Source organism: Chiloscyllium punctatum, chromosome 24, assembly GCF_047496795.1.
Source record: "Chiloscyllium punctatum isolate Juve2018m chromosome 24, sChiPun1.3, whole genome shotgun sequence".
Taxonomy (NCBI): domain Eukaryota; kingdom Metazoa; phylum Chordata; class Chondrichthyes; order Orectolobiformes; family Hemiscylliidae; genus Chiloscyllium; species Chiloscyllium punctatum.
The window spans coordinates 63,752,968-63,779,487 of NC_092762.1; the positions used below are offsets into that span (position 1 = coordinate 63,752,968).

At 38.2% G+C, this 26,520-nt stretch overlaps 1 protein-coding gene across 1 annotated transcript in view; it reads right to left on the reverse strand.

The window, feature by feature from the left end:
- The window catches only part of LOC140494637 (uncharacterized), a 90,928-nt gene that overhangs the window by 34,478 nt on the left and 29,930 nt on the right, over nt 1-26,520 (reverse strand). The window contains exons 50-92 of the mRNA XM_072594035.1: nt 26,155-26,304; nt 25,719-25,853; nt 25,153-25,311; nt 24,668-24,832; nt 24,219-24,365; nt 23,729-23,899; nt 23,259-23,408; nt 22,823-22,957; nt 22,256-22,414; nt 21,771-21,935; nt 21,322-21,468; nt 20,832-21,002; nt 20,362-20,511; nt 19,926-20,060; nt 19,375-19,533; nt 18,890-19,054; nt 18,442-18,588; nt 17,965-18,123; nt 17,480-17,644; nt 17,029-17,175; nt 16,540-16,710; nt 16,070-16,219; nt 15,634-15,768; nt 15,099-15,227; nt 14,629-14,778; nt 14,193-14,327; nt 13,786-13,947; nt 10,604-10,765; nt 10,309-10,473; nt 9,874-10,008; nt 9,385-9,555; nt 9,081-9,248; nt 7,459-7,572; nt 6,458-6,615; nt 6,301-6,368; nt 5,673-5,842; nt 5,027-5,053; nt 3,171-3,331; nt 2,954-3,021; nt 2,255-2,424; nt 2,073-2,099; nt 578-738; nt 359-426 (exon numbers count right to left, since the gene is read on the reverse strand). Coding sequence (XP_072450136.1) covers nt 359-426; nt 578-738; nt 2,073-2,099; nt 2,255-2,424; nt 2,954-3,021; nt 3,171-3,331; nt 5,027-5,053; nt 5,673-5,842; nt 6,301-6,368; nt 6,458-6,615; nt 7,459-7,572; nt 9,081-9,248; nt 9,385-9,555; nt 9,874-10,008; nt 10,309-10,473; nt 10,604-10,765; nt 13,786-13,947; nt 14,193-14,327; nt 14,629-14,778; nt 15,099-15,227; nt 15,634-15,768; nt 16,070-16,219; nt 16,540-16,710; nt 17,029-17,175; nt 17,480-17,644; nt 17,965-18,123; nt 18,442-18,588; nt 18,890-19,054; nt 19,375-19,533; nt 19,926-20,060; nt 20,362-20,511; nt 20,832-21,002; nt 21,322-21,468; nt 21,771-21,935; nt 22,256-22,414; nt 22,823-22,957; nt 23,259-23,408; nt 23,729-23,899; nt 24,219-24,365; nt 24,668-24,832; nt 25,153-25,311; nt 25,719-25,853; nt 26,155-26,304 — 6,106 coding nt within the window. The remainder of the gene's footprint in view (nt 1-358; nt 427-577; nt 739-2,072; nt 2,100-2,254; nt 2,425-2,953; nt 3,022-3,170; nt 3,332-5,026; nt 5,054-5,672; nt 5,843-6,300; nt 6,369-6,457; nt 6,616-7,458; nt 7,573-9,080; nt 9,249-9,384; nt 9,556-9,873; nt 10,009-10,308; nt 10,474-10,603; nt 10,766-13,785; nt 13,948-14,192; nt 14,328-14,628; nt 14,779-15,098; nt 15,228-15,633; nt 15,769-16,069; nt 16,220-16,539; nt 16,711-17,028; nt 17,176-17,479; nt 17,645-17,964; nt 18,124-18,441; nt 18,589-18,889; nt 19,055-19,374; nt 19,534-19,925; nt 20,061-20,361; nt 20,512-20,831; nt 21,003-21,321; nt 21,469-21,770; nt 21,936-22,255; nt 22,415-22,822; nt 22,958-23,258; nt 23,409-23,728; nt 23,900-24,218; nt 24,366-24,667; nt 24,833-25,152; nt 25,312-25,718; nt 25,854-26,154; nt 26,305-26,520) is intronic.

A 26,520-nucleotide genomic window follows, 5' to 3' on the forward strand; every position in this document is an offset into this window, starting at 1 on the left:
TGTCTGCTAATTCACCGATTAAATGAATTATTAGATGCCAAATTCATCAAAGAGAGTAAAAAGTGAACCAAGCAATTCACTGGTTCAGTTTCAAGTGAATTAAATGATGTATTAATTATCATGATTAAACACACAAGTGTAAAACTAATGTGAAACATTAGCATCACAAATCACTCAACATCTGTACAACATTCAGCCATGAAATGCACCTTTGTGAGCTCTCTGTTGTACAGATGTTCACATTTTTAAACTTTATTACAGGATTTGAAGCATATCACTATTAGGTTTTAAAAAATGCACATTGATTTTCTTAATAACTTTTCCCGAAATTATCACTTTTGAAACAACTGAAACTTACCTGAAGGAAATGACTTGACAATGTAAAAATGTTTCATTAATTTCACTCTTATTGAACAGAGCAGTGAGCTGAAATAAATTCACATCATTCTGTTACAGGCTGAACTGCACAATGATTTTAAAAATACTTTGCCGAGTCATTTTCTTTTACCAGTAGCCTAGCTCTTAACTTATCAGAAATAAAATACTTGTTGGAATAATACCAGATTCTATTTGTTACCTGCTTGGAAATAATATCTGATGTAGAATTATGCAACAAGGAACTGGAATCTTGTAGATTTTGTGTAAACATCAGGTTGGTGATTATAAATGTAACATTAAATTCAATGGGCTTGTCTGCCACGTTTGGTGTTTGTGTTGTCGTCACCACTGGTGTTATTGCTAAGGAGACATAAAGAGAACACTAGTCTGTGAATACAATAAACATCAATTTTTCAATTGAGCATGAAGTGGACACCAGGTCAAGTATTTGTGCATCTAGCTTATTATCTAAATAACAATGGTAAAAATGAGTAGCAGATGGTTAATGACAGAGAGGCTTATTCATTTGAGACGTGATTTTATTTTAATTTTTCCTGCATGGTGTCAGTACATATTAAGGCTGTGTTAGCAAATATCTTGTGTGGATACACACAGGTAAGAAATTAATTGCACAACTACAGAATGGGCACTATATGCATACAGCAGGATCGGAGCTTCGTGTAGGCATGACATGAGCTGCAGCAATTGAATGAATAAAATACACCTTTTTGAATGTCAGCTTAATTCTGCACAAACCTAGAGGAGATATAAGCCACTAAGCTACACAAGGAGTATAACTATGAGAATGAAAATATATGAAGTCTTAGAGAAACTCAGCAGATCTGTGCAACATCTGTTGGGTGATAAGCAGAGGTAGTATTTTGAGTCCAGTGACTCTTCTTTGGAACACAAATTATAATACAGCCACCACAATGCTGTATTTATAGAAGCAACTTGTTTTAACATTACAAAGAGAAATTTCTGCAAACAGAGATCTATTTGCAGTTTCATGATCTTGGGACATGGACTTAATAGGAGATTGTAAGGCTAAACAATGAGAAGTATTTATCCTCACCATTTGTATCCAAATGAGAGATCTGCAATCTAATATGACACATCCCCTTAAAATGCATGTAATTATTTCCTGCATTTTAAGGGGACGTGACAACATGCAATACAGAGTCACAGGCATCACTGTAATGTGTCTAATTACGTAAAGAAAACTTTGTTCATTGCACAGTATCTTTTGAGCAGTATTCTTGTGTGCAGACTGGTAGATTAAAATATTTGCCATGTTTGGATCCTTAATTCACTTGAACAACTACAACATCTTAACATTAATTTATTCTTGAGTACTGACTATGTCTTTTCATGGGGCATCTCAGATGTGTGCTGTTTCAAATAATATCTGATTTCCTTGTTTCTTACAGATTTGGGATCAGCTGTGTCATTCTGTGGATCATGCATAATGGATATGAGGTAACAAATGCAACCATTGGTCGAGCCTTCAAAGAATGCTCAATTTAATAATTTAAATAAATGACACACAAGGACTACCTTGGAAACACTGCATCCTCAATAAGATTGGTTGATTTCAGAATATAGGGACATTCATGAGTAAGGGTCCTGCCTTCATTTTAATGCAGGATTGAAAGTGGAACAATAATGGAATTAAGAAAGGAAAGTTTACTTACTTGGGAAAAGTGTTGATTCATGATAACCTATGGAAAAAGATATAAATATCGTGAGCAAGATCCATCACGTGGAAACATTCCTGAAAAAGTATGCTATCTTTTGTGCATTGTTTAAGATGAATGAACTATTCAAACATATATAAACTGAAATATACACAATATGTCCTTTAAATGCTAAATACCATTTACGTAGAGGCTGTTGCTGTCCAGCGAATAGTTTCCTAAGGTAGAGATGTTCTTTGTGTTGTCTCTGAATTCACGGTACACAGTAACTTTATCAATCTCCTCAGCGGTGGAATCATTTCTAAATGTACAGATTGCATACACACTGGTGCTGCCACCATTTGCCAAACTGTTAAAAAAAAAGCACTTTGTTGATTGACTGAATGTGAAATCATTCCAAAAATAGCAATGTATAATCTAGTTTACATTCATACCTTGTAGCTATTTCAATAGACCTTCATTCATCCCCTGTAACAGTAGCTAAAATAACTTCCCAATTATCAGTTTTCAAAACTTTGAAACACAGGATCTGTCCTCCATTATAAATATTTGTATAGTTAAATGTCAAGAGGATGGAAGAGTGAAAGAGTAAAGGAAAGCAGTTCAGTGATTCAATTTTAAATGTAATGTGGAAGAACTAATGATGATTTCAATGCACCGATGTAAACCAAATATGAGACAATCGCATGGCAAACAAACACTGCACACAAGATACAGCCAGTAAGTATACCTGTGTATTACACTGCCTAAATATAAGTGTTTTGAGTCATCTTTACATGGCTCCAATCATTACTACCTTCTCCCTTTAAACAATGCAATGGTATTTTTAATTAATCTTGAATGGAAATGTAATTTTTTAAAAGATAAAAGGAACTCACCTGAAGGAAACAACTTTGCAATGTGAAAATGTTGCATTAATTTTACTCTCATTGAATAGGGTAGTAAGCTGAAAAAAGGTAATAATTACACTGTTAGGGGATGACACTTTCAAAGATTATAAAAATGCATCTATGAAACACTTCCTTAATTAGACAGCTCTTAATCTTTAAAAAAACTACATTAGTTGCTCATATAATGACATATTCAATTTGTTACCTGTCCAGAAATATCATTTGATGTAGAATTAAACAACAAGGAACTGGAATCTTGTAGACTTTGTATGAACTCTAGGTTAGTGATGACAAATGTCACATTAAATTCAATGGGCTTCTCTCCCAAATTTGGAGTTTGCGTTGTTGTCACTGCTGGTATTATTGCTAACAGGAGACAAAAAGAGTACATTATTCTGAGAACACAATGAGCATCAGCCTTTCCATTTGTTTTTGACTTCCTGCCAAAATATACAAAATCTGGAAACTTATCATGATTTGCAAGAGATTGGACAACATATGAGGAATTGTTGAGATGCTGGCAGATAGGTTGCTGTCGAGTTACATTGGCAATGTGAAAGATTTTCTCCTAAGAGGAATGGCAATTCACACTTCATTTGTAAAGGATTATGACATTGCAATGCAGATAAAAGCAAAATGTTTTCCATTTGGTGTTGCAATGATTGGAAGCCACAAGTTTAAGATTTTGCATAAGATTTTCAGGAGTAATATGGAGAATTTTTTTAAAGCAGCAAATGGAAGTGGCCTGAAAGCCCACTGAGATGAAGTGATTGATGATTTGAATGAGATACTGGGAAATTTGAGGGAAATTATGTTGTCGACCAATGATCATAGAACAGAGAATAGGAAAAATTGTTGGCAAACCACTTGAATAATTAAGCATAGTGTGAATAGTCTGAAATTTTTCAGCAACTCAGAGAGACTCAGCGAATGTGATTCAGTTTTTTGAAGAGGTGATTAAAAAGTAAAAGAGGAATATCAATGAATGCAATTCATGGGGACTTTCAGAAGATATTTGTGGGAAATCCTTGTAAGGAAGTCATGATTTGGAGATGCCGGTGTTGCACTGGGTTGTACAAAGTTAAAAATCACATAACACCAAGTTATAGTCCAACAGGTTTAATTGGAAGCACTAGTTTTCGGAGCGATGCTCCTTCATCAGGTGGTTGAAGGAGCGGTGCTCCGAAAGCTAGTGCTTCCAATTAAACCTGTTGGACTATAACCTGGTGTTGTGTGATTGTTGACTTTGTAAGGAAGTGTTAGCTAAAACTTCAGATAATTTCATGATCTCCTATAACTGATAAATTTGGGAACATGTTGAAAAGGATAATAGTGTTTCATGTTTACCTTTCTGCTTTAAAACAATTGATTCCTATCCTACAATTAGACTGTAATTTTCAACAGGGATTGAATTTCTGGGAACTGATTAATATGTCAAATGTTTGAGATTTTATTATTAAACAGGTTTTTTTTAGCAAAGAGAGGAATGCCTTTGTATAATAGGGGCAGTTATCAGGTAATGACTGTAATATGTAAACAGGTCCTAGATTTTAAATCTAGGTCTCCTAGATCTCCAATTATACTGACTAAATGATGAATTATCTTACCAGATGTTTCAACAATTGTATTGTCTATTCTTAAAAGGGGGTTGGTTGGTTCAGTTGACTGGATAGCTAGTTTGCAATGCAGAATAGTGACAACAGCATGGGTACAATTCTTGTACTAGCTGTGCTTACTGCAAAAGCCCCACTTTCTCATTATCACCTGAGGAATGCTGACCCTTAGGTTAAGCTTAGCATCAGTTGCCGTCCTTTAATAACAGCCATTGGTGCTTGGGGCTATGCTGTTGGCTTTCATTATTTTAAAATTTATGTTTGAAGAATATCTATTGTGTACTTGCTGTAATAGAATCCTTAGATCATCTGCAAAGAATGTACTTATGATATGCTTAGCAGGTGGAAGAAATTTTCCCAAAATGATTCTGGACAAGATATTACGTTAAACTGGTTCAATATTTAAAAATGTTGAAGAGTAATACTAACTGAGAGATAAATATCTTACTTGTTAGAACTGCTGATTCGTGGTAACCTGGAAAAGCAAATATATTGAAAAAGATGAATAAGCTTATTCAAAAATATTTTAGTGGCATATAATTAACTGCAATTAAGAAATAAATAATTCCAGTAAAGCATAGAGGTGACAGCTTAGATAAGATTTTCTACATTTGATTAGAAGTTGAAGACATTGGAATGTTAAAGGAAGCCCACCATCAGCACTCTGCATGAAAATCAGCCTTTAAATAAAATATGTTTGAAAGCTTTTATCTCGTTGATTACATAATCAATTAGCAAGACCTGAAGACTGGAAGTGATTGAACAAGTGTCGGGAGATAAGGATAAAAGAAATCAATGAGTGAAGCAAAGATAAGGAGTGAATAGCAGGTTGTAGATCAGAATGTGAGAGACAGTAGATTAGGAATGAGGCATTAGATAATGATTGTGAGAAAGAGTAGACCAGAAATGGCAAGGAATTGGCAATTCAGGGGTCAGAGTGTGGGGCAATTGGTTAAACAGAACACCTCAAGCAAGACAGATGGTGACAGGATCACATTTCAACTTGAAATTGACTATAAAATAGAGTGTTACAGAGTGAATAAAAATCAGTAAGTAAGATAAGTCAAAAATATTTAATGAAAATGAGTATGTACCATCTACATAGAGGCTGTTGCTGTCCAATGAATAGTTGTCTAAGCTGGTGATGCCATTTGTGTTGTCTCGAAATTCATGGTAGAGTTGAACTTCATCAATTTGCTGGCCACTAACAAGCTTTATAAAAGTACAGAATGCTTCAACTGTACTGTTACCATCATTTGCAGGTCTGATACACAAAAATACCAGGGATTAATTTATTATAACATCATCAACATAATAGTAAATAACCGAATTAATTTATTGTGTTTGAAGAACTGATTTCTGAAATCAACCTAATGCATATTCTTCCCTTTTGACTTAATTATGTTGCATGACATTTGAAAAGATAACCAGCATTATGCATCTGCACAATTCAAGCTGAGGTTATTCAATAGCAGGAAGTTTACTACAGAAACAAACATCCACATCCAATGAATGAGTGAAATGAAAATTGAGAAGATTGTAAGTATGGGATCATATTATTGCGTGAGGGAATAGCGTCATCGGAGTATGACAAAAAGAAAATGCTTTTTTTAAACATAATTTGCCTTTTGGGGATACCAATAAAATACAAACCAATTGAATTTATATAGAGAGTGTAATCATTCTAATTAGCAACTTCTGCAGTAAAATGTAATTGCTTACCTAAAAGATATTGGTTGACAATTCAAGAATGTTGAATTTACTTTGCTGTTTGCATACAGATTATTGAGCTGTAGAAAATTTAAAAAAATAACATTTATTACAAGAATCAAATGACATAGAATCCATTCATCCTTCTTCACTTGGATATCATGCTTACCTCCTCAAGAATATTTTTCGATTCAGCCAGGTATAATGGGGAAGTGAGATTTTGTAGAACTGGTGTGAATGGCAGTGAGAGCACAGTAAATGTTACATTAAATTTTTTTGTTTGAGTTTGAATTGGATTGTCAGTTTTAGGCACAATGGGGGGTTCAACTGTAAGACAAAGAGGTGCAAGTAAAATTTGATGAAAACACTTAAATCCGTTCAAATAAATATGACAATATATTAAGTGACATCTTCTAGATTTGGTCTTGTCGTGATTACAATGAGGTCAGTCAGGTGGACCTCAGAGAATGAGTTTCCTGATTGGGGCTGTTAATCTGATCCAATCAGGGAATCCTGGCTAACAGATAAGAACAAGAATGTCAGACATTCTCACACACTCTGAGGGCTGGCTCTGAGGAAGCTGGATTAATGTCAAAAACTTTCCACATGTAAACAAAATGTGATTTGGTGACACGATACCAGCTTCTCAAAGAGAATATCAGAACTGGACAAGGCTGATGCACATGCACATAGAGAACCCATCTTCAAAAATGGCAGGAATTACTGCCCAGCTCCCTCCCTGACTTGACAGATTTGACAATTTCCTTCATTTTATTGTCTTTCTTCACTAAGCTTAAAGCCCTCATGAACTTTTCTGCTCCTTGTTCAGAGGCTGACTGGACTACATGATAGTGAGGGGCTTCAGCAGGCAGGCTGGCATATTGTAGCCAAACCCCAGTGTTAACAAGGCCAACTGCACAAATGTTTCAGGCGAATTGGGCATCCAGCCCAGTCACTCCACTAACAAAGTATTTGAGGTCTTCTTGGGGTACACACTGGCCCCATTTCTTTATTAAAACTGAGGGATATTTCAATTGTTGTTTGTATTTTGAATAATGGTTTAAAAATATACATTTCAGAAAAACATCACGCTGGTTTTAAAAATCTCTGGATGTAGGTACTGTCAGAAAAATGTTTGTTTATTATCTCACAATTTGTTCTAGTCTGTACCTGTGAAGAAGTGGGTTGTGTTTGTTGTCAATGCTTCACTGGTGGAGACCGTTATTGCTGAGCTTGTGACAGGGAAATTTGTTGAGGTTTGAATAGATGGAGAGGTCATTTCTGCTGATGAATAGAAGATTCATATTGTTATGCCAATCTTCATGGAGCAGTCTTATTTAGTCTAAAGTTTTTATGTGATGTTATAATATGCTATGATCCACCTACCATAAGGCCATCAGGTTTGGAGCAGAAACCTATCGAGTCTGCTCTGCCATATGATTATGGCTTATAAGTTTCTCAATGCCATTCTCCTGCCTTCTCCCTATAACTGGTGTTCCCCTTACTAAACAAGACCCTATCTATTCTCTGTCTTAAATATACTAAATAACTGGACTTCACAGCCGTCTGTGGCAATTCGTTCTACAGATTTAGTGCCCTCTGGCTGAAGAAATTCATCCTCATCTCAGTTTTAAAGAGTTACCCCTTTACTCTGAGGCTCTGCCCTCAGGTCCTAGTCTCTCTTATTAGTGGAAACATTTCCACATCCACTCTACCCAGGCCTCTCAGTATTCTAAGTAAGTTTCAATCAGACTCCCCCCCTCATTCTTCTTAGTGCCATCATTTATAGACCCAGAGTCCTCAACTGCTTCTCATTTAACAACCCTTTCATCCAGAGGGTCATTCTCCAACTTCCTCAGAATCCCCTCAAACTCTAGCACATCGTTCCTTAAATTCACGGCCCAAAACTGCTCCAATATCCCAAATGTGGTCCAATCTGAGCCTTATAGCCTCAGCAGTACATCCCCATTCTTGTGTTCTTGCCCTCTCGAAATTAATACCAACATTGCATTTGCCAGCTACCAACTGAACCTTCAAGTTAAGCATAAGCAAATCCTGAACCAGGACTCCCAAGTTGCTTTGTGCTTCAGATTTCTGAAGCCTTTCCTTATTTAGAAAATAGTCTACACTTCTATTCTTCCCACTAAGTGCAGAACCTCCCATTTACCCACACTGTATTCCATCTGTCACTTCTTTGTCCACTCGCTTAGTGTGTCCAAGTCCTTCTGCTAATTCCCAACTTCCTCAACACAATCTGTCCCCCCACCTGTCTTTGTAGCATCTGTGATGAGGTACATCCTGAAATGATCTGTGTTATATAAGTGGGCATAGGCGATGCTCTGAGCTATGAGCATGTGCCACAAAGAACAGATCAAATCAGATAACATTTTGCTCAGGACGCCTGGAATTCTTCATGTTAGAGCAGCACATTTCGAAATCAGATCAGATATGACAGGTATATTCCACAGTACAAGCACTAGTGCACATATGACTGGACTAAATAAATTTAAGCAGCTTTTATCAATGGTATAAAGAGTAACTTTTGAATCGCATTATCTTTCTGCATAGAAAACAATAATGCTTCATTCACATTTAGAGCTAATGAAATTTACTTCATAAGATAATGATGCAATAACGGCAAATGGGCAAAGTGCAAGCACATGTTTTTGTCCTGGATTATATCGGGAATAACAGAACTAAACAAAATTCAGCCATTATATCATTTAATATTCAGAATATGAATTAGGTTGAAGAAAAATACAACTGGTGATACAAATATATTTTCAAGTCACCTCTTGTTGTGAGTGATGTTACTGTTATTGTGGTTGATACAGTTGTTAGTGCTTCGGTAGAGCTCCCTGCAGTTGTTGCTGCTGTTGTACTTGTCAATGCCTCAGCTGATGTAGAGGATGGTCCTGTGAAGATAGTCTGGGTACTTGCACTCAAGGTTTCTGTAGATGCTGTGAGGTTAGGTAAAGGCATATTTGAAGCAACAGGCAAATGTCCATAGTCATAAACAATATTTTGAGTTTAAACCGGCATGCAGACAAACCAATAGAATTGATTGAACAGATAGAACTTTTTATTTCCACTGACCAGTTGAAGTAGTGCCCTGTGTTGTTGAAGCTGTTGTCAATTCCACTGCTGATGTTGAAGCGGAGCTGCTTGCAGTTGTTTGTGCTGTTGAACTTGTTGGTGCTGGAGTTGATGTTGTAGTCACTGTCTCAGTCGTGGTCTCTGCACTGGTGGTCGAGGTTTCTGGAGTGACTGTGAAAACGATAAATGGCATTTATCAGACTATCACACCACTTGGAATCAAATGTGACAAATGTTCACCCAGCTTATAATTTGCCACGTTCTGTTAAAGCCACTTTGTAAGTAACATTGTCAAGTAAGATAAATGTATGAAAATAGAAACTTGTGAAATGCACCTAGTAACATCCCTGTAAGCTTGTACCCTGCATTATAATGAAGTTCAAAGTCTGTCTAAGAAATGTTTTCATAATTTCCTGAATTGATTTAGATGCTGCACTGGATTGCAATCAATCAGGTGGAACTAGTGATACTTGTTTGTTGCAAACTCACCACTTGTAGTCAGTGGTGACGTTGAGATGCTGGTCGATGCTGGAGTGGAACTTGCGGTGCTTGTTGCACCAGGCGTGGTAGTTGATGAAGAGGTTGCCAGTGCAGTGGTTGTTTCTGTACTTGCAGTTGATGTTTCTGTTGGTGTAGTGAAATTAGGACATGCGATTCAGATAGGTGTACTAGGAAAACCATACATAGAAATGTGTTTTGATTTATAAACTACACTGATTTATTCATAATATGATGTAAAACTATTTTACAAAGATATTTGGAAAAGACAAAAAGAAAAGGGAAAGCTGGTAAATCAACCCGTCTGTCTGTAAAAGTTATGCAATCAAGAAAAAGCAATTGTTGTTTCTTCATTCAGTTTGTTCTGCAAGTATCGCTAAACATTAGAAATCATTACATTGCAATGAAAGGTAACAGGATTCTCACCAGTTCTTGTAGGTTCCTGTGTTATTACAGTTGTTGTGGATTCAGCTGCAGGGGTTGTAGTGAAGCTGCTTGTAGTTGTTGATTCTGTTGTACTGTTGAACGCAGCAGTTGACATAGAACTTAGTACTCCAGTAGTGGTGATTGTACTTGTAATTGATGTTTTTGCTGTTGCAGTGGAAATAATTAATGGCATAATTGAAATTTACAATCAATTTGAAGTAAGAGGCACACAAGCATGTTTTAATTTGATTGCAAAAACATTGAATTTACAGACAGAATTTTTATTTCCACTGACCAGTTGAAGTAGAGCCCTGTGTTGTTGAAGCTGTTGTCGATTCCACTGCTGATGTTGAAGCGGAGCTGCTTGCAGTTGTTTGTGCTGTTGAACTTGTTGGTGCTGGAGTTGATGTTGTAGTCACTGTCTCAGTCGTGGTCTCTGCACTGGTGGTTGAGGTTTCTAATGCAGTTGTGAAAGTGATTAATGACATTTTTGAAATGAAGCCAACTCAAATATAAAGAACATAAATTCATTTACAAGCTGCTGTTGATCTTTATATTTTGGTTTAGTGCAAATTACTTACTGGGAGAAATGGATCAAAATTACAGCAGGGAAAATACATTAAGCAACATCTGCAAATTCTTGAATCTCTATCACAGTGGTCAAAAATGCACAAGTATGATGGATAATCAGATTATTATCATTTGGGTCAGGAACAGAACACTTAGAAAATCAGATCGACTTCCAATTTGCAATAATTAGTGAACAACTACACATAAATGTTACTTGGCCAAATTAATTTGGAAAAGACAAAGAAAAGGGACATCTGGCAAACTAGAGTTCCAATCATTATGTTGTTATAAACAGGAAAAACACTATCATTGATATACTTACAACAGTTTACACTTCAAATACAGTTTTAAAATTGGATAAAATAGATTGCAACACAAAAATAACATAGAACATAGAAAACAGAACAATACAGCGCAGAACAGGCCCTTCGGCCCTCATTATTATGCCGACCTGTGAACTATTCTCAGCTCATCCCCCTACACTATCCCAAAATCATCAATGTGCTTATTTAAGAATTGTTTAAATCTCCCTAAGGTGGCGGAGTTGACTATCTTAGCAGGTAGGGCATTCCATGCCATTACGACTCTCTGCATAAAGAACTTGCCTCTGACATCTGTCTTAAATCTATCACCTTCTTCTTTCCAATGAGAACAGACCCAAGTCTCTCAGCCTTTCCTCATAGGACCTTCCCTCCAGACCAGGTAACATCCTGGTAAATCTCCTCTGCACCTTTTCCAATGCTTCCACATCCCTTCTGTAATGGGGCGACCAGAACAGTACACAATATTCCAAGTGTGGCCGCACCAGCATTTTGTTTAGTTGCAGCATGATATTATGATTCCAGAACTCAATCTTTCTACCAATGAAACCTAACATACCATATGCCTTCTTAACAGCACTATTCACCTGGGTGGCAACTTTCAGGGATCTATGCACAAGGACTCCAAGATCCACCTGCACATCCACACTACCAAGAATCTTTCCATTGACTAAGTACTCTGTCATCCTGTTATTCTTCCCAAAGTGCATCACCTCACATTTAGCTGCATTGAACTCCATTTGCCACCTCTCAGCCCAATTCTGCAGTTTATCCAAGTCCCCCTGCAACCTGTAACATTCTTCCAAACTGTCCACTACTCCACCAACTTAAGTGTCATTTGCAAATTTCCTAATCCATCCACCTATGCCTGCGTCTAAGTCATTTATAAAAATGACAAACAGCAGTGGTCCCAAACAGATCCCTGTGGCACACCATTAGTAACTGGACTCCAGGCTGAATATTTTCCATTAACCACCACTCGCTGCCTTCTTCCAGACAGCCAGTTTCTAATCCAAACTTCTAAATCACCCTCAATTCCATGCCTCTGCATTTTCTCCATCAGCCTGCCGTGTGGAACATTATCAAAGGCTTTACTGAAGTCAAAGTATACCATGTCAACTGCCCTACCCTCATCTACATGCTTGGTCACCTTCTCAAAAAATTCAGTGAGGCAAGACCTGCCCTTGACGAAACTATGTTGACTATCTGAAATCGAATTGTTGCGTGCTAGATGATTATAAATCTTATCTCTCATAATCCTGTCCAAAAGCTTTCCTACAACAGAAGTAAGGCTCATTGGTCTACAATTACCTGGGTCATCTCTGCTGCCCTTCTTGAACAAGGGCACAACATTTGCAATCCTCCATTCCTCTGTCTACAGTTTAGTACCTATGATGACTCAAATATCAAAGCCAAAGGCTCTGCTATCTCCTCCCTAGCTTCCCAGAGAATCCTCGGTTAAATCCCATCCGGCCAAGGGACTTATCTACTTTCACTCCTTCTAGAATTGATAACACCTGTGCATCACTAACCTCAATCCTTTCTAGTCTAATATCTCGTACCTCATTCTTCTCCTCTACAATACCGTCCTTTTCCTGAGAGAACACCGATGAGAAATATTCATTTAGCACCTCTCCAATCTCTACAGGGTCCACACTCAACTTCCCACTTCTGTCTTTGACTGGCCCTATTCCTACCTGAATCATCCTTTTATTCCTCACATACCTATAGAAAGCTTTAGGGGTTCTCCTTTATTCTATTTGCTAAAGACTGCTCGTGTCCTCTCTTTGGTCTTCTTAACTCTCTCTTTAAATCCTTCCTGGCTGATCTGTAACTCTCCATCGCCTCATCTGAACCATCTTGCCTCATCAACACATAAGCCTCCTTCTTCTTCTTAACAAGAGATGCAATTTCTGTAGTAAACCACAGTTCCCTTACATTATCACTTCCTCCCTGCCTGACAGGGACATACCTATCAAGGACACGCAATATCTATTCCTTAAACCAGCTCCACATTTCGATTGTCTGCATCCCCAGCATTTTGTTACCCCATTCTATGCATCCTAATTCCTGCCTAATCGCATTATAATTGCCCTTGCCCCATCGATAACTCTTGACCTGTGGCTTGTACCGATTCCTTTCTGTTGCTAAACTAAACATAACTGAATTATGGTCACTCTCTCCAAAGTGCTCACGTACATCTAAATCAAACACCTGGCCTGGTTCATTACCAAGCACCAGATCCAGTGTGGCCTCCCCTTTTGTCGGCCCTTCGACATACTGTGTCAGAAGATCCTCCTGTACACATTGGACAAAAACTGATCCATCCAACATACTAAAGCTATAACATTTCCAATCAATGTTGGGGAAGTTAAAGTCCCCCATAATGACCACCCTGTTCCTTTCACTCCTAGCCAGAATAGTGTTACTAATCCTCTCTTCCATCTCTCTGGAACTCTGCGGAGGCCTATAAAAAACTCCAAGAAGTATGACCTCTCCTCTCCTGTTACTAACCTCAGCCCACACTACCTCAGTAGACGGGTCCTCATCAAAAGTTCTCTCAGCCACCATTGTACAAGATTCTCACCAGTTGTTGTCAATGGTTGTGTTGTATCAGATGTTGTGGATGCAACTGTAGGTGTTGGACTCGAGCTACTTGTAGTTTTTGATGCTGTTGCATTTGATGGTGCAACAGGTACCGTAGAGATTGGGACTCCAGTGGTGGTCTCTGTACTTGCAGTAGAAACTTCTGGTGCAGAAGCAGAAATAATTAATGATTTATTTCAGCACAACCATCAACTGAGAATAATGCAAACAAAAATATGCATTAACTTCCAAATTGCTTTAACTTGCAGCCATTTTGAACAAACATAAATGGTCCACAGACTAACATGGCAGCCTGTGACAGAACCAAAGTAGCGACTGCAATTAATGCATTTTTATAATGCTAGGATCACGATGGAGTAAATGAAATTTTTTTTATTGGATACTCACCACTTGTAGGGAGCGGTGACGTTGAGATGCTGGTCAATGCTGGAGTGGAACTTGCAGGGCTTGTTGCACCAGGTGTGGTAGTTGATGAAGAGGTTGCCAGTGCCGTGGTTGTTTCTGTACTTGCAGTTGATGTTTCTGTTGGTGCAGGAAAAGTAAGACATGCGATTCAGATACATGCACAAGGAAAACCATACACAGAAATGTGTTTTGATTTACAAACTGCATTGATTTATTCACAATGAGATGTAAAACTGCTTTCCAAACTTCATCGGGAAAGATCAAACTGAGAATGCGTACCAGGCAAATCAACTAACGTCTGAGTAAAATTACTAGAGTCTGGGAACAACATTTATTGTTTCTTCATTGAGTTTTTGACCAAGTACTGCTCAAATTGAGATATTAATATTTGACAATACAAAGGTAATAGGATTCTCACCAGAAGTTGTAGGTCCTTGTGTTGTTTCGGTTGTCGTGAATTCAGCTGCAGAGCTTGTAGTTGTTGATTCTGCTGTATTGGTGGACACAGCAGTTGACGTAGAACCCGGTACTCCAGTAGTGGTCACTGTACTTGCAGTTGATGTTTCTGCTGTTGTGGTGAATGGTATTAATGACATAATTGAAACTTACATTCAATTTTTAAAAATATTTTTAGTTATGTATTAATTTACACATTGCCTTTATCTGCGATAAGTCCTCACTATTCTAATTGATTCAGTATGTAATGGTGGGATGATGTCTCATTGAAACAGAAGTGGGAAGAAAACTTATGTAACTCATTTTCGTTCTCATAATTATGAACAAAAATGCAGTAATATTTTCACTAAATCCAGCAAATTCTCATTATGCAGTTTTCTATTGAATGCAACCAAATTTAACGTACATATGGAATTTTTTATTTCCACTGACCAGTTGAAGTGGTGCCCTGTGTTGTTGAAGCAGTTGTTTGTGCTGTTGAACTTGTTGGTGCTGGAGTTGATGTAGTAGTCACTGTCGTAGTCGTGGTGTCTGCACTGGTGGTTGAGGTTTCTGGAGTGACTGTGAAAAGTAAGTAACAGGTTTAGTCAGGCTATCAGGCCATTTGGAATCGAATGGTGCAAATGTTCACCCATTGTATAGTGTGCTATATTCTTTTACTACCACAGTTTGTGAAACTTTGCAGGACGATAAACATATTAAATTGAAGTTAAAAATCACACAACACCAGGTTGTTGTGTGATTTTTAACTTTGTACACCCCAGTCCAACACCGGCATCTCCGAATCATTAAAATTGAATCTCATGAAATGTACCAACAACAACCTGTACTCTTGAGACCTGCCCAATCATAGACCTAGAAGTTGAAGCGAAAGAATTGTTTGCTAAACTTTCTGAATTCCATCAGATACTACACTGGATTTCCATCAATCAGGTGGAACTGGCGATAATGTTTATGGCAAACTCACCACTTGTAGTCAGCGGTGACGATGAGATGCTGGTCGATGCTGGAGTGGAACTTGCGGTGCTTGTTGCACCAGGCGTGGTAGTTGATGAAGAGGTTGCCAGTGCCGTGGTTGTTTCTGTACTTGCAGTTGATGTTTCTGTTGGTGCAGTGAAAGGAAGACATGCGATTCAGATATGTGCACAAGGAAAACCATGCACAGAAATGTGTTTTGATTTACAAACTGCATTGATTTATTCACAATGAGATGTAAAGCTGCTTTCCAAACGTCATCGGGAAAGATCAAACTGAGAATGTGTACCAGGCAAATCAACTAACGTCTGAGTAAAATTACTAGAGTCTGGGAACAACATTTATTGTTTCTTCATTGAGTTTTTGACCAAGTACTGCTCAAATTGAGATATTAATATTTGACAACACAAAGGTAATAGGATTCTCACCAGAAGTTGTAGGTCCTTGTGTTGTTTCGGTTGTCGTGAATTCAGCTGCAGAGCTTGTAGTTGTTGATTCTGCTGTACTGGTGGACACAGCAGTTGACGTAGAACCCGGTACTCCAGTAGTGGTCACTGTACTTGCAGTTGATGTTTCTGCTGTTGTGGTGAATGGAATTAATGACATAATTGAAACTTACATTCAATTTTTAAAAATATTTTTAGTTATGTATTAATTTACACATTGCCTTTATATTCGATAAGTCCTCACTATTCTAATTGATTCAGTATGTAATGGTGGGATGATGTCTCATTGAAACCGAAGTGGGAAGAAAACTTATGTAACTCACTTTCGTTCTCAAAATTATGAACAAAAATGCAGGAATATTTTGACTTAATCCAGCAAATTCTCATTATGCAGTTTTCTATTGAATGTAACCAAAGTTAATGTACATATGGAATTTTTTATTTCCACTGACCAGTTGAAGTAGTGCCCTGTGTTGTTGAAGCTGTTGTCGATTCCACTGCTGATGTTGAAGCGGAGCTGCTTGCAGTTGTTTGTGCTGTTAAACTTGTTGGTGCAGGAGTTGATGTTGTAGTCACTGTCTCAGTCGTGGTCTCTGCACTGGGAGTCGAGGTTTCTGGAGTGACTGTGAAAAGTAAATAATAGGTTTGGTCAGGCTATCAGGCCATTTGGAATCGAATGGTGCAAATGTTCACCCATCTGATAATTTGGTATATTATTTTAGAACCACGGTTTATGAAATTTTGCAGCACGATAAATATATAAAAATTGAAGCTTGTGAAATGCACCACCAACAACCTCTACTCCTGACACCTGCTGTGTCATAGAACTAAAAGTAGATGTGGAAGAAATGTTTTTTTAAACTTCCTGAATTTCTTCAGTTGCTACACTGGATTTCAATCAATCGGGTGGAACTGGCGATAATTGTATATTGCAAACTCACCACTTGTCGTGAGCAGTGATGTTGAGATGCTTGTCGATGCTGGAGTGGAGGTCACGGTGCTTGTTGCACCAGGTGGGGTAGTTGATGCAAGAGTTGATGAAGAGGTTGCCAGTGCAGTGGTTGTCTCTGTACTTGTAGTTGATGTTGCTGTTGGTGCAGTGAAAGTAGAACATGCGATTCAGATAGGTGTACAAGGAAAACCATACACACAAATGTGTTTTGATTTACAAACTGAATTGATTTATTCACAATGAGAGATGTAAAGCTGCTTTCCAAAGTTCATTGGGAAAGACCAAAATGAGAATGTGAATCTGGCAAACCAACTATCATCTCAGTAAAATTACTGGAACGTGAGAACAATATTTGTTGTTTCTTCCTTGACTTTATGGACCAAGTACTGCTCAAATTGAGATATTAATATATTGCAACACAAAGGTAATAGGATTCTCACCAGTTGTTTCAGGTCCTTGTGTTGTTTCGGTTGTTGTGGATTCAGCCGCAGGAGTTGTAGTGGAGCTGCTTGTAGTTGTTGATTCAGCTGTACTGGTGGACGCAGCAGTTGATGTCGAACCTGGTACTCCAGTGGCGGTCTCTGTACTTGCAGTTGATGTTTCTGCTGTTGCAGTGGATGAAATTAATGGCATCATTGACAAGTACATTCAATTTGTCTTAATATTTTCAGTCATGTATCAATTTACACATTGCCTGAATCTGCAATAAGTCTTAGCTATTCGAATTGATCCAGTGTATAATGGTGGGATGATGTCACATTGAAACAGAAGTGGAAAGAAAATTAATGTTTCTCATCTATGTTCTCATAATTATGAACAAAACTGCAGTAATATTTTGACTGATTCCAGCAACTTCTCAGAATGCAATTTTGTGTTGAATGCAACCAAATTTAATGTACACATGGAATTTTTTATTTCCACTGACCAGTTGAAGTAGAGCCCTGTATTGTTGAAGCTGTTGTCGGTTCCAATGCTGATGTTGAAGCAGATGTTTGTGCTGTTGAACTTGTTGGTGCAGGAGTTGATGAAGTAGTCACTGTCTCAGTCGTGGTCTCTGCATTGGTAGTCGAGGTTTCTGGAGTGACTGTGAAAAGTAAATAATAGGTTTGATCAGGCTATCAGGCCACTTGGAATTGAATGGGCAAATGTTCACCCATCTGATAATTTGGTGTATTATTTTAGTACCACAGTTAATGAAATTTTTTAAGGATGATAAATATATAAAAATTGAATCTTGTGAAATGCACCAGCAACAACCTCTACTCTTGACACCTGCTGTGTCATAGAGCTAAAAGTAGATGTGGAAGATTAGTTTTTTTAAACTTCCTGAATTCCTTCAGTTGCTACACTGGATTTCAATCAATCAGGTGGAACTGGCAATAATTGATTATTGCAAACTCACCACTTGTAGTGAGCGGTGATGTTGTGATGCTTGTCGATGCTGGAGTGGAACTCGTGGTGCTTGTTAAACCAGGTGTGGTAGTTGATGTAAGAGTTGCTGAAGAGGTTGCCAGTGCAGTGGTTGTCTCTGTACTTGCAGTTGATGTTTCTGTTGGTGCAGAGAAAGTGAGACATGCGATTCAGATAGGTGTACAAGGAAAACCATACATAGAAATGTGTTTGGATGTACAAACTACATTGATTTATTCACAATGACATGTAAAGCTGCTTTCCAAACTTCATCGGGAAAGATCAAAATGAGAATGTGAACCTGGAAAATCAACTAACATCTCAGTAAAATTACTAAAATCAGGGAACACCATTTATTGTTTCTTCATTGTGTTTTTGACCAAGTACTGCTCAAATTGTGGTCTTAATATATTATAACACAAAGGTAATAGGATTCTCACCAGTTGTTGTGGGTGCTTGTGTTGTTTCGGTTGTTGTGGATTCAGCTGCAGGGGTTGTAGTGGAACTGCTTGTAGTTGTTGATTCAGCTGTACTGGTGGATGCAGCAGTTGACGTAGAACCCGGTACTCCAGTAGTGGTCACTGTACTTGCAGTTGATGTTTCTGCTGTTGCAGTGAATAGAATTAATGGCATCATTGAAACTTACATTCAAATTGTCTTAATATATTTAAAGATGTGTTAATTTACACATTGCCTTTATCTGCAATAAGTCCTTGTTATTCTAATTGATCCGGTATCTAATACTGGGATGATGTCCCATTGAAACAGATGCGGGGTCAAAATTTATGTAACTCACTTTCATTCTCATAATTATGAACAAAAGTGCAGTAATAATTTGACTGAAACCAGCACCTTCCCTTTATGCAGTTCTGTATTGAATGCAACCAAATTTAATGTACATATGGAATTTTTTATTTCCACTGACCAGTTGAAGTGGTGCCCAGTGTTGTTGAAGCTGTTGTCGATTCCACTGCTGATGTTGAAGCAGTTGTTTGTGCTGTTGAACTTGTTGGTGCTGGAGTTGATGTAGTAGTCACTGTCTCAGTCGTGGTCTCTGCACTGGTGGTTGAGGTTTCTGGAGTGACTGTGAAAAGTAAGTAACAGGTTTAGTCAGGCTATCAGGCCACTTGGAATCGAATGGTGCAAATGTTCACCCATTGTATAGTGTGCTAGATTCTTTTACTACCACAGTTCGTGAAACTTTGCAGGACGACAAACATATTAAAATTGAAGTTAAAAATCACACAATACCAGGTTGTTGTGTGATTTTTATCTTTGTACACCCCAGTCCAACACTGGCATCTCCGAATCTCATGAAATGCGCCAAGAACAACCCGTACTCTTGAGACCTGCCCGATCATAGACCTAAAAGTCGAAGCGGAAGAATTGTTTGCTAAACTTTCTGAATTCCATCAGATACTACACTGGATTCCATCAATCAGGTGGAACTGGCGATAATGTTTATGGCAAACTCACCACTTGTAGTCAGCGGTGACGATGAGATGCTGGTCGATGCTGGAGTGGAACTTGCGGTGCTTGTTGCACCAGGCGTGGTAGTTGATGAAGAGGTTGCCAGTGCCGTGGCTGTTTCTGTACTTGCAGTTGATGTTTCTGTTGGTGCAGTGAAAGGAAGACATGCGATTCAGATATGTGCACAAGGAAAACCATGCACAGAAATGTGTTTTGATTTACAAACTGCATTGATTTATTCACAATGAGATGTAAAGCTGCTTTCCAAACGTCATCGGGAAAGATCAAACTGAGAATGTGTACCAGGCAAATCAACTAACGTCTGAGTAAAATTACTAGAGTCTGGGAACAACATTTATTGTTTCTTCATTGAGTTTTTGACCAAGTACTGCTCAAATTGAGATATTAATATTTGACAACACAAAGGTAATAGGATTCTCACCAGAAGTTGTAGGTCCTTGTGTTGTTTCGGTTGTCGTGAATTCAGCTGCAGAGCTTGTAGTTGTTGATTCTGCTGTACTGGTGGACACAGCAGTTGACGTAGAACCCGGTACTCCAGTAGTGGTCACTGTACTTGCAGTTGATGTTTCTGCTGTTGTAGTGAATGGAATTAATGACATAATTGAAACTTACATTCAATTTTTTTAAATATTTTTAGTTATGTATTAATTTACACATTGCCTTTATCTGCGATAAGTCCTCACTATTCTAATTGATTCAGTATGTAATGGTGGGATGATGTCTCATTGAAACAGAAGTGGGAAGAAAACTTATGTAACTCACTTTCGTTCTCATAATTATGAACAAAAATGCAGTAATATTTTCACTTAATCCAGTAAATTCTCATTATGCAGTTTTCTATTGAATGTAACGAAATTTAATGTACATATGTAATTTTTTATTTCCACTGACCAGTTGAAGTAGTGCCCTGTGTTGTTGAAACTGTTGTCGATTCCACTGCTGATGTTGAAGCGGAGCTGCTTGCAGTTGTTTGTGCTGTTGAACTTGTTGGTGCAGGAGTTGATGTTGTAGTCACTGTCTCAGTCGTGGTCTCTGCACTGGGTGTCGAGGTTTCTGGAGTGACTGTGAAAAGTAAATAATAGGTTTGGTCAGGCTATCAGGCCATTTTGAATCGAATGGTGCAAATGTTCACCCATCTGATAATTTGGAATATTATTTTAGAACCACGGTTTATGAAATTTTGCAGGACGATAAATATATAAAAACTTGAAGCTTGTGAAATGCACCACCAACAACCTCTACACCTGACACCTGCTGTGTCATAGCTCTAAAAGTAGATGTGGAAGAAATGTTTTTTTAAACTTCCTGAATTTCTTCAGTTGCTACACTGGATTTCAATCAATCGGGTGGAACTGGCGATAATTGTATATTGCAAACTCACCACTTGTCGTGAGCAGTGATGTTGAGATGCTTGTCGATGCTGGAGTGGAGGTCACGGTGCTTGTTGCACCAGGTGGGGTACTTGATGCAAGAGTTGATGAAGAGGTTGCCAGTGCAGTGGTTGTCTCTGTACTTGTAGTTGATGTTGCTGTTGGTGCAGTGAAAGTAGAACATGCGATTCAGATAGGTGTACCAGGAAAACCATACACACAAATGTGATTTGATTTACAAACTGAATTGATTTATTCACAATGAGAGATGTAAAGTGCTTTAGAAAGTTCACTGGGAAAGATCAAAATGAGAATGTGAATTTGGCAAATCAACTAACATCTCAGTAAAATTACTGGAATGTGATAACAATATTTGTTGTTTCTTCCTTGACTTTGTGGCCAACTACTGCTCAAATTGAGATATTAATATATTACGACACAAAGGTAATAGGATTCTCACCAGTTGTTGTGGGTCCTTGTATTGTTTCGGTTGTTGTGGATTCAGCTGCAGGGGTTGTAGTGGAGCTGCTTGTAGTTGTTGATTCAGCTGTACTGGTGGACGCAGCAGTTGATGTCGAACCTGGTACTCCAGTGGTGGTCACTGTAATTGCAGTTGATGTTTCTGCTGTTGCAGTGGATGAAATTAATGGCATCATTGATACGTACATTCAATTTGTCTTAATATTTTTAGTCATGTATTAATTTACAAATTGCCTGAATCTGCAATAAATCTTCGCTATTCTAATTGATACAGTATATAATGGCGGGATGATGTCGCATTGAAACAGAAGTGAGAAGAAAATTAATGTTTCTCATCTATGTTCCCATAATTATGAACAAAACTGCAGTAATATTTTGACTGAATCCAGCAACTTCTCAGAATGCAATTTTGTGTTGAATGCAACCAAATTTAATGTACATATGAAATTTTTTAATTCCACTGACCAGTTGAAGTGGTGCCCTGTGTTGTTGAAGCTGTTGTCGATTCCACTGCTGATGTTGAAGCAGTTGTTTGTGCTGTTGAACTTGTTGGTGCTGGAGTTGATGTAGTAGTCACTGTCGCAGTCGTGGTCTCTGCACTGGGTGTCGAGGTTTCTGGAGTGACTGTGAAAAGTAAATAATAGGTTTGGTCAGGCTATCAGGCCATTTGGAATCGAATGGTGCAAATGTTCACCCATTGTATAGTGTGCTATATTCTTTTACTACCACAGTTTGTGAAACTTTGCAGGACGATAAAACATATGAAAATTGAAGTTAAAAATCACACAACACCATGTTGTTGTGTGATTTTTAACTTTGTACACCCCAGTCCTACTCCGACATCTCCGAATCATTAAAATTGAATCTCGTGAAATGTGCCAAGAACAACCTGTACTCTTGAGACCTGCCCAATCATAGACCTAAAAGTCGAAGCGGAAGAATTGTTTGCTAAACTTTCTGAATTCCATCAGATACTTCACTGGATATCCATCAATCCGGTGGAACTGGTGATAATGTTTATGGCAAACTCACCACTTGTAGTCAGCGGTGACGATGAGATGCTGGTCGATGCTGGAGTGGAACTTTCGGTGCTTGTTGCACCAGGCGTGGTAGTTGATGAAGAGGTTGCCAGTGCCGTGGTTGTTTCTGTACTTGCAGTTGATGTTTCTGTTGGTGCAGTGAAAGGAAGACATGCGATTCAGATATGTGCACAAGGAAAACCATGCACAGAAATGTGTTTTGATTTACAAACTGCATTGATTTATTCACAATGAGATGTAAAGCTGCTTTCCAAACTTCATCGGGAAAGATCAAACTGAGAATGCGTACCAGGCAAATCAACTAACGTCTGAGTAAAATTACTAGAGTCTGGGAACAACATTTATTGTTTCTTCATTGAGTTTTTGACCAAGTACTGCTCAAATTGAGATATTAATATTTGACAACACAAAGGTAATAGGATTCTCACCAGAAGTTGTAGGTCCTTGTGTTGTTTCGGTTGTCGTGAATTCAGCTGCAGAGCTTGTAGTTGTTGATTCTGCTGTACTGGTGGACACAGCAGTTGACGTAGAACCCGGTACTCCAGTAGTGGTCACTGTACTTGCAGTTGATGTTTCTGCTGTTGTGGTGAATGGAATTAATGACATAATTGAAACTTACATTCAATTTTTAAAAATATTTTTAGTTATGTATTAATTTACACATTGCCTTTATCTGCGATAAGTCCTCACTATTCTAATTGATTCAGTATGTAATGGTGGGATGATGTCTCATTGAAACAGAAGTGGGAAGAAAACTTATGTAACTCACTTTCGTTCTCATAATTATGAACAAAAATGCAGTAATATTTTCACTCAATCCAGCAAATTCTCATTATGCAGTTTTCTATTGAATGTAACCAAATTTAATGTACATATGGAATTTTTTATTTCCACTGACCAGTTGAAGTAGTGCCCTGTGTTGTTGAAACTGTTGTCGATTCCACTGCTGATGTTGAAGCGGAGCTGCTTGCAGTTGTTTGTGCTGTTGAACTTGTTGGTGCAGGAGTTGATGTTGTAGTCACTGTCTCAGTCGTGGTCTCTGCACTGGGTGTCGAGGTTTCTGGAGTGACTGTGAAAAGTAAATAATAGGTTTGGTCAGGCTATCAGGCCATTTGGAATCGAATGGTGCAAATGTTCACCCATCTGATAATTTGGTATATTATTTTAGAACCACGGTTTATGAAATTTTGCAGGACGATAAATATATAAAAACTTGAAGCTTGTGAAATGCACCACCAACAACCTCTACTCCTGACACCTGCTGTGTCATAGCTCTAAAAGTAGATGTGGAAGAAATGTTTTTTTAAACTTCCTGAATTTCTTCACTTGCTACACTGGATTTCAATCAATCGGGTGGAACTGGCGATAATTGTATATTGCAAACTCACCACTTGTCGTGAGCAGTGATGTTGAGATGCTTGTCGATGCTGGAGTGGAGGTCACGGTGCTTGTTGCACTAGGTGGGGTAGTTGATGCAAGAGTTGATGAAGAGGTTGCCAGTGCAGTGGTTGTCTCTGTACTTGTAGTTGATGTTGCTGTTGGTGCAGTGAAAGTAGAACATGCGATTCAGATAGGTGTACCAGGAAAACCATACACACAAATGTGATTTGATTTACAAACTGAATTGATTTATTCACAATGAGAGATGTAAAGTGATTTACAAAGTTTACTGGGAAAGATCAAAATGAGAATGTGAATTTGGCAAATCAACTAATATCTCAGTAAAATTACTGGAATGTGATCACAATATTTGTTGTTTCTTCCTTGACTTTGTGGCCAAGTACTGCTCAAATTGAGATATTAATATATTACGACACAAAGGTAATAGGATTCTCACCAGTTGTTGTGGGTCCTTGTATTGTTTCGGTTGTTGTGGATTCAGCTGCAGGGGTTGTAGTGGAGCTGCTTGTAGTTGTTGATTCAGCTGTACTGGTGGACGCAGCAGTTGATGTCGAACCTGGTACTCCAGTGGTGGTCACTGTAATTGCAGTTGATGTTTCTGCTGTTGCAGTGGATGAAATTAATGGCATCATTGATATGTACATTCAATTTGTCTTAATATTTTTAGTCATGTATTAATTTACAAATTGCCTGAATTTGCAATAAATCTTCGCTATTCTAATTGATACAGTATATAATGGCGGGATGATGTCGCATTGAAACAGAAGTGAGAAGAAAATTAATGTTTCTCATCTATGTTCCCATAATTATGAACAAAACTGCAGTAATATTTTGACTGAATCCAGCAACTTCTCAGAATGCAATTTTGTGTTGAATGCAACCAAATTTAATGTACATATGAAATTTTTTATTTCCACTGACCAGTTGAAGTGGTGCCCTGTGTTGTTGAAGCTGTTGTCGATTCCACTGCTGATGTTGAAGCAGTTGTTTGTGCTGTTGAACTTGTTGGTGCTGGAGTTGATGTAGTAGTCACTGTCGCAGTCGTGGTCTCTGCACTGGGTGTCGAGGTTTCTGGAGTGACTGTGAAAAGTAAATAATAGGTTTGGTCAGGCTATCAGGCCATTTGGAATCGAATGGTGCAAATGTTCACCCATTGTATAGTGTGCTATATTCTTTTACTACCACAGTTTGTGAAACTTTGCAGGACGATAAACATATGTAAATTGATGTTAAAAATCACACAACACCATGTTGTTGTGTGATTTTTAACTTTGTACACCCCAGTCCTACACCGACATCTCCGAATCATTAAAATTGAATCTCGTGAAATGTGCCAAGAACAACCTGTACTCTTGAGACCTGCCCAATCATAGACCTAAAAGTCGAAGCGGAAGAATTGTTTGCTAAACTTTCTGAATTCCATCAGATACTACACTGGATATCCATCAATCCAGTGGAACTGGCGATAATGTTTATGGCAAACTCACCACTTGTAGTCAGCGGTGACGATGAGATGCTGGTCGATGCTGGAGTGGAACTTGCGGTGCTTGTTGCACCAGGCGTGGTAGTTGATGAAGAGGTTGCCAGTGCCGTGGTTGTTTCTGTACTTGCAGTTGATGTTTCTGTTGGTGCAGTGAAAGGAAGACATGCGATTCAGATATGTGCACAAGGAAAACCATGCACAGAAATGTGTTTTGATTTACAAACTGCATTGATTTATTCACAATGAGATGTAAAGCTGCTTTCCAAACTTCATCGGGAAAGATCAAACTGAGAATGCGTACCAGGCAAATCAACTAACGTCTGAGTAAAATTACTAGAGTCTGGGAACAACATTTATTGTTTCTTCATTGAGTTTTTGACCAAGTACTGCTCAAATTGAGATATTAATATTTGACAATACAAAGGTAATAGGATTCTCACCAGAAGTTGTAGGTCCTTGTGTTGTTTCGGTTGTCGTGAATTCAGCTGCAGAGCTTGTAGTTGTTGATTCTGCTGTACTGGTGGACACAGCAGTTGACGTAGAACCCGGTACTCCAGTAGTGGTCACTGTACTTGCAGTTGATGTTTCTGCTGTTGTGGTGAATGGAATTAATGACATAATTGAAACTTACATTCAATTTTTAAAAATATTTTTAGTTATGTATTAATTTACACATTGCCTTTATATTCGATAAGTCCTCACTATTCTAATTGATTCAGTATGTAATGGTGGGATGATGTCTCATTTAAACCGAAGTGGGAAGAAAACTTATGTAACTCACTTTCGTTCTCATAAGTATGAACAAA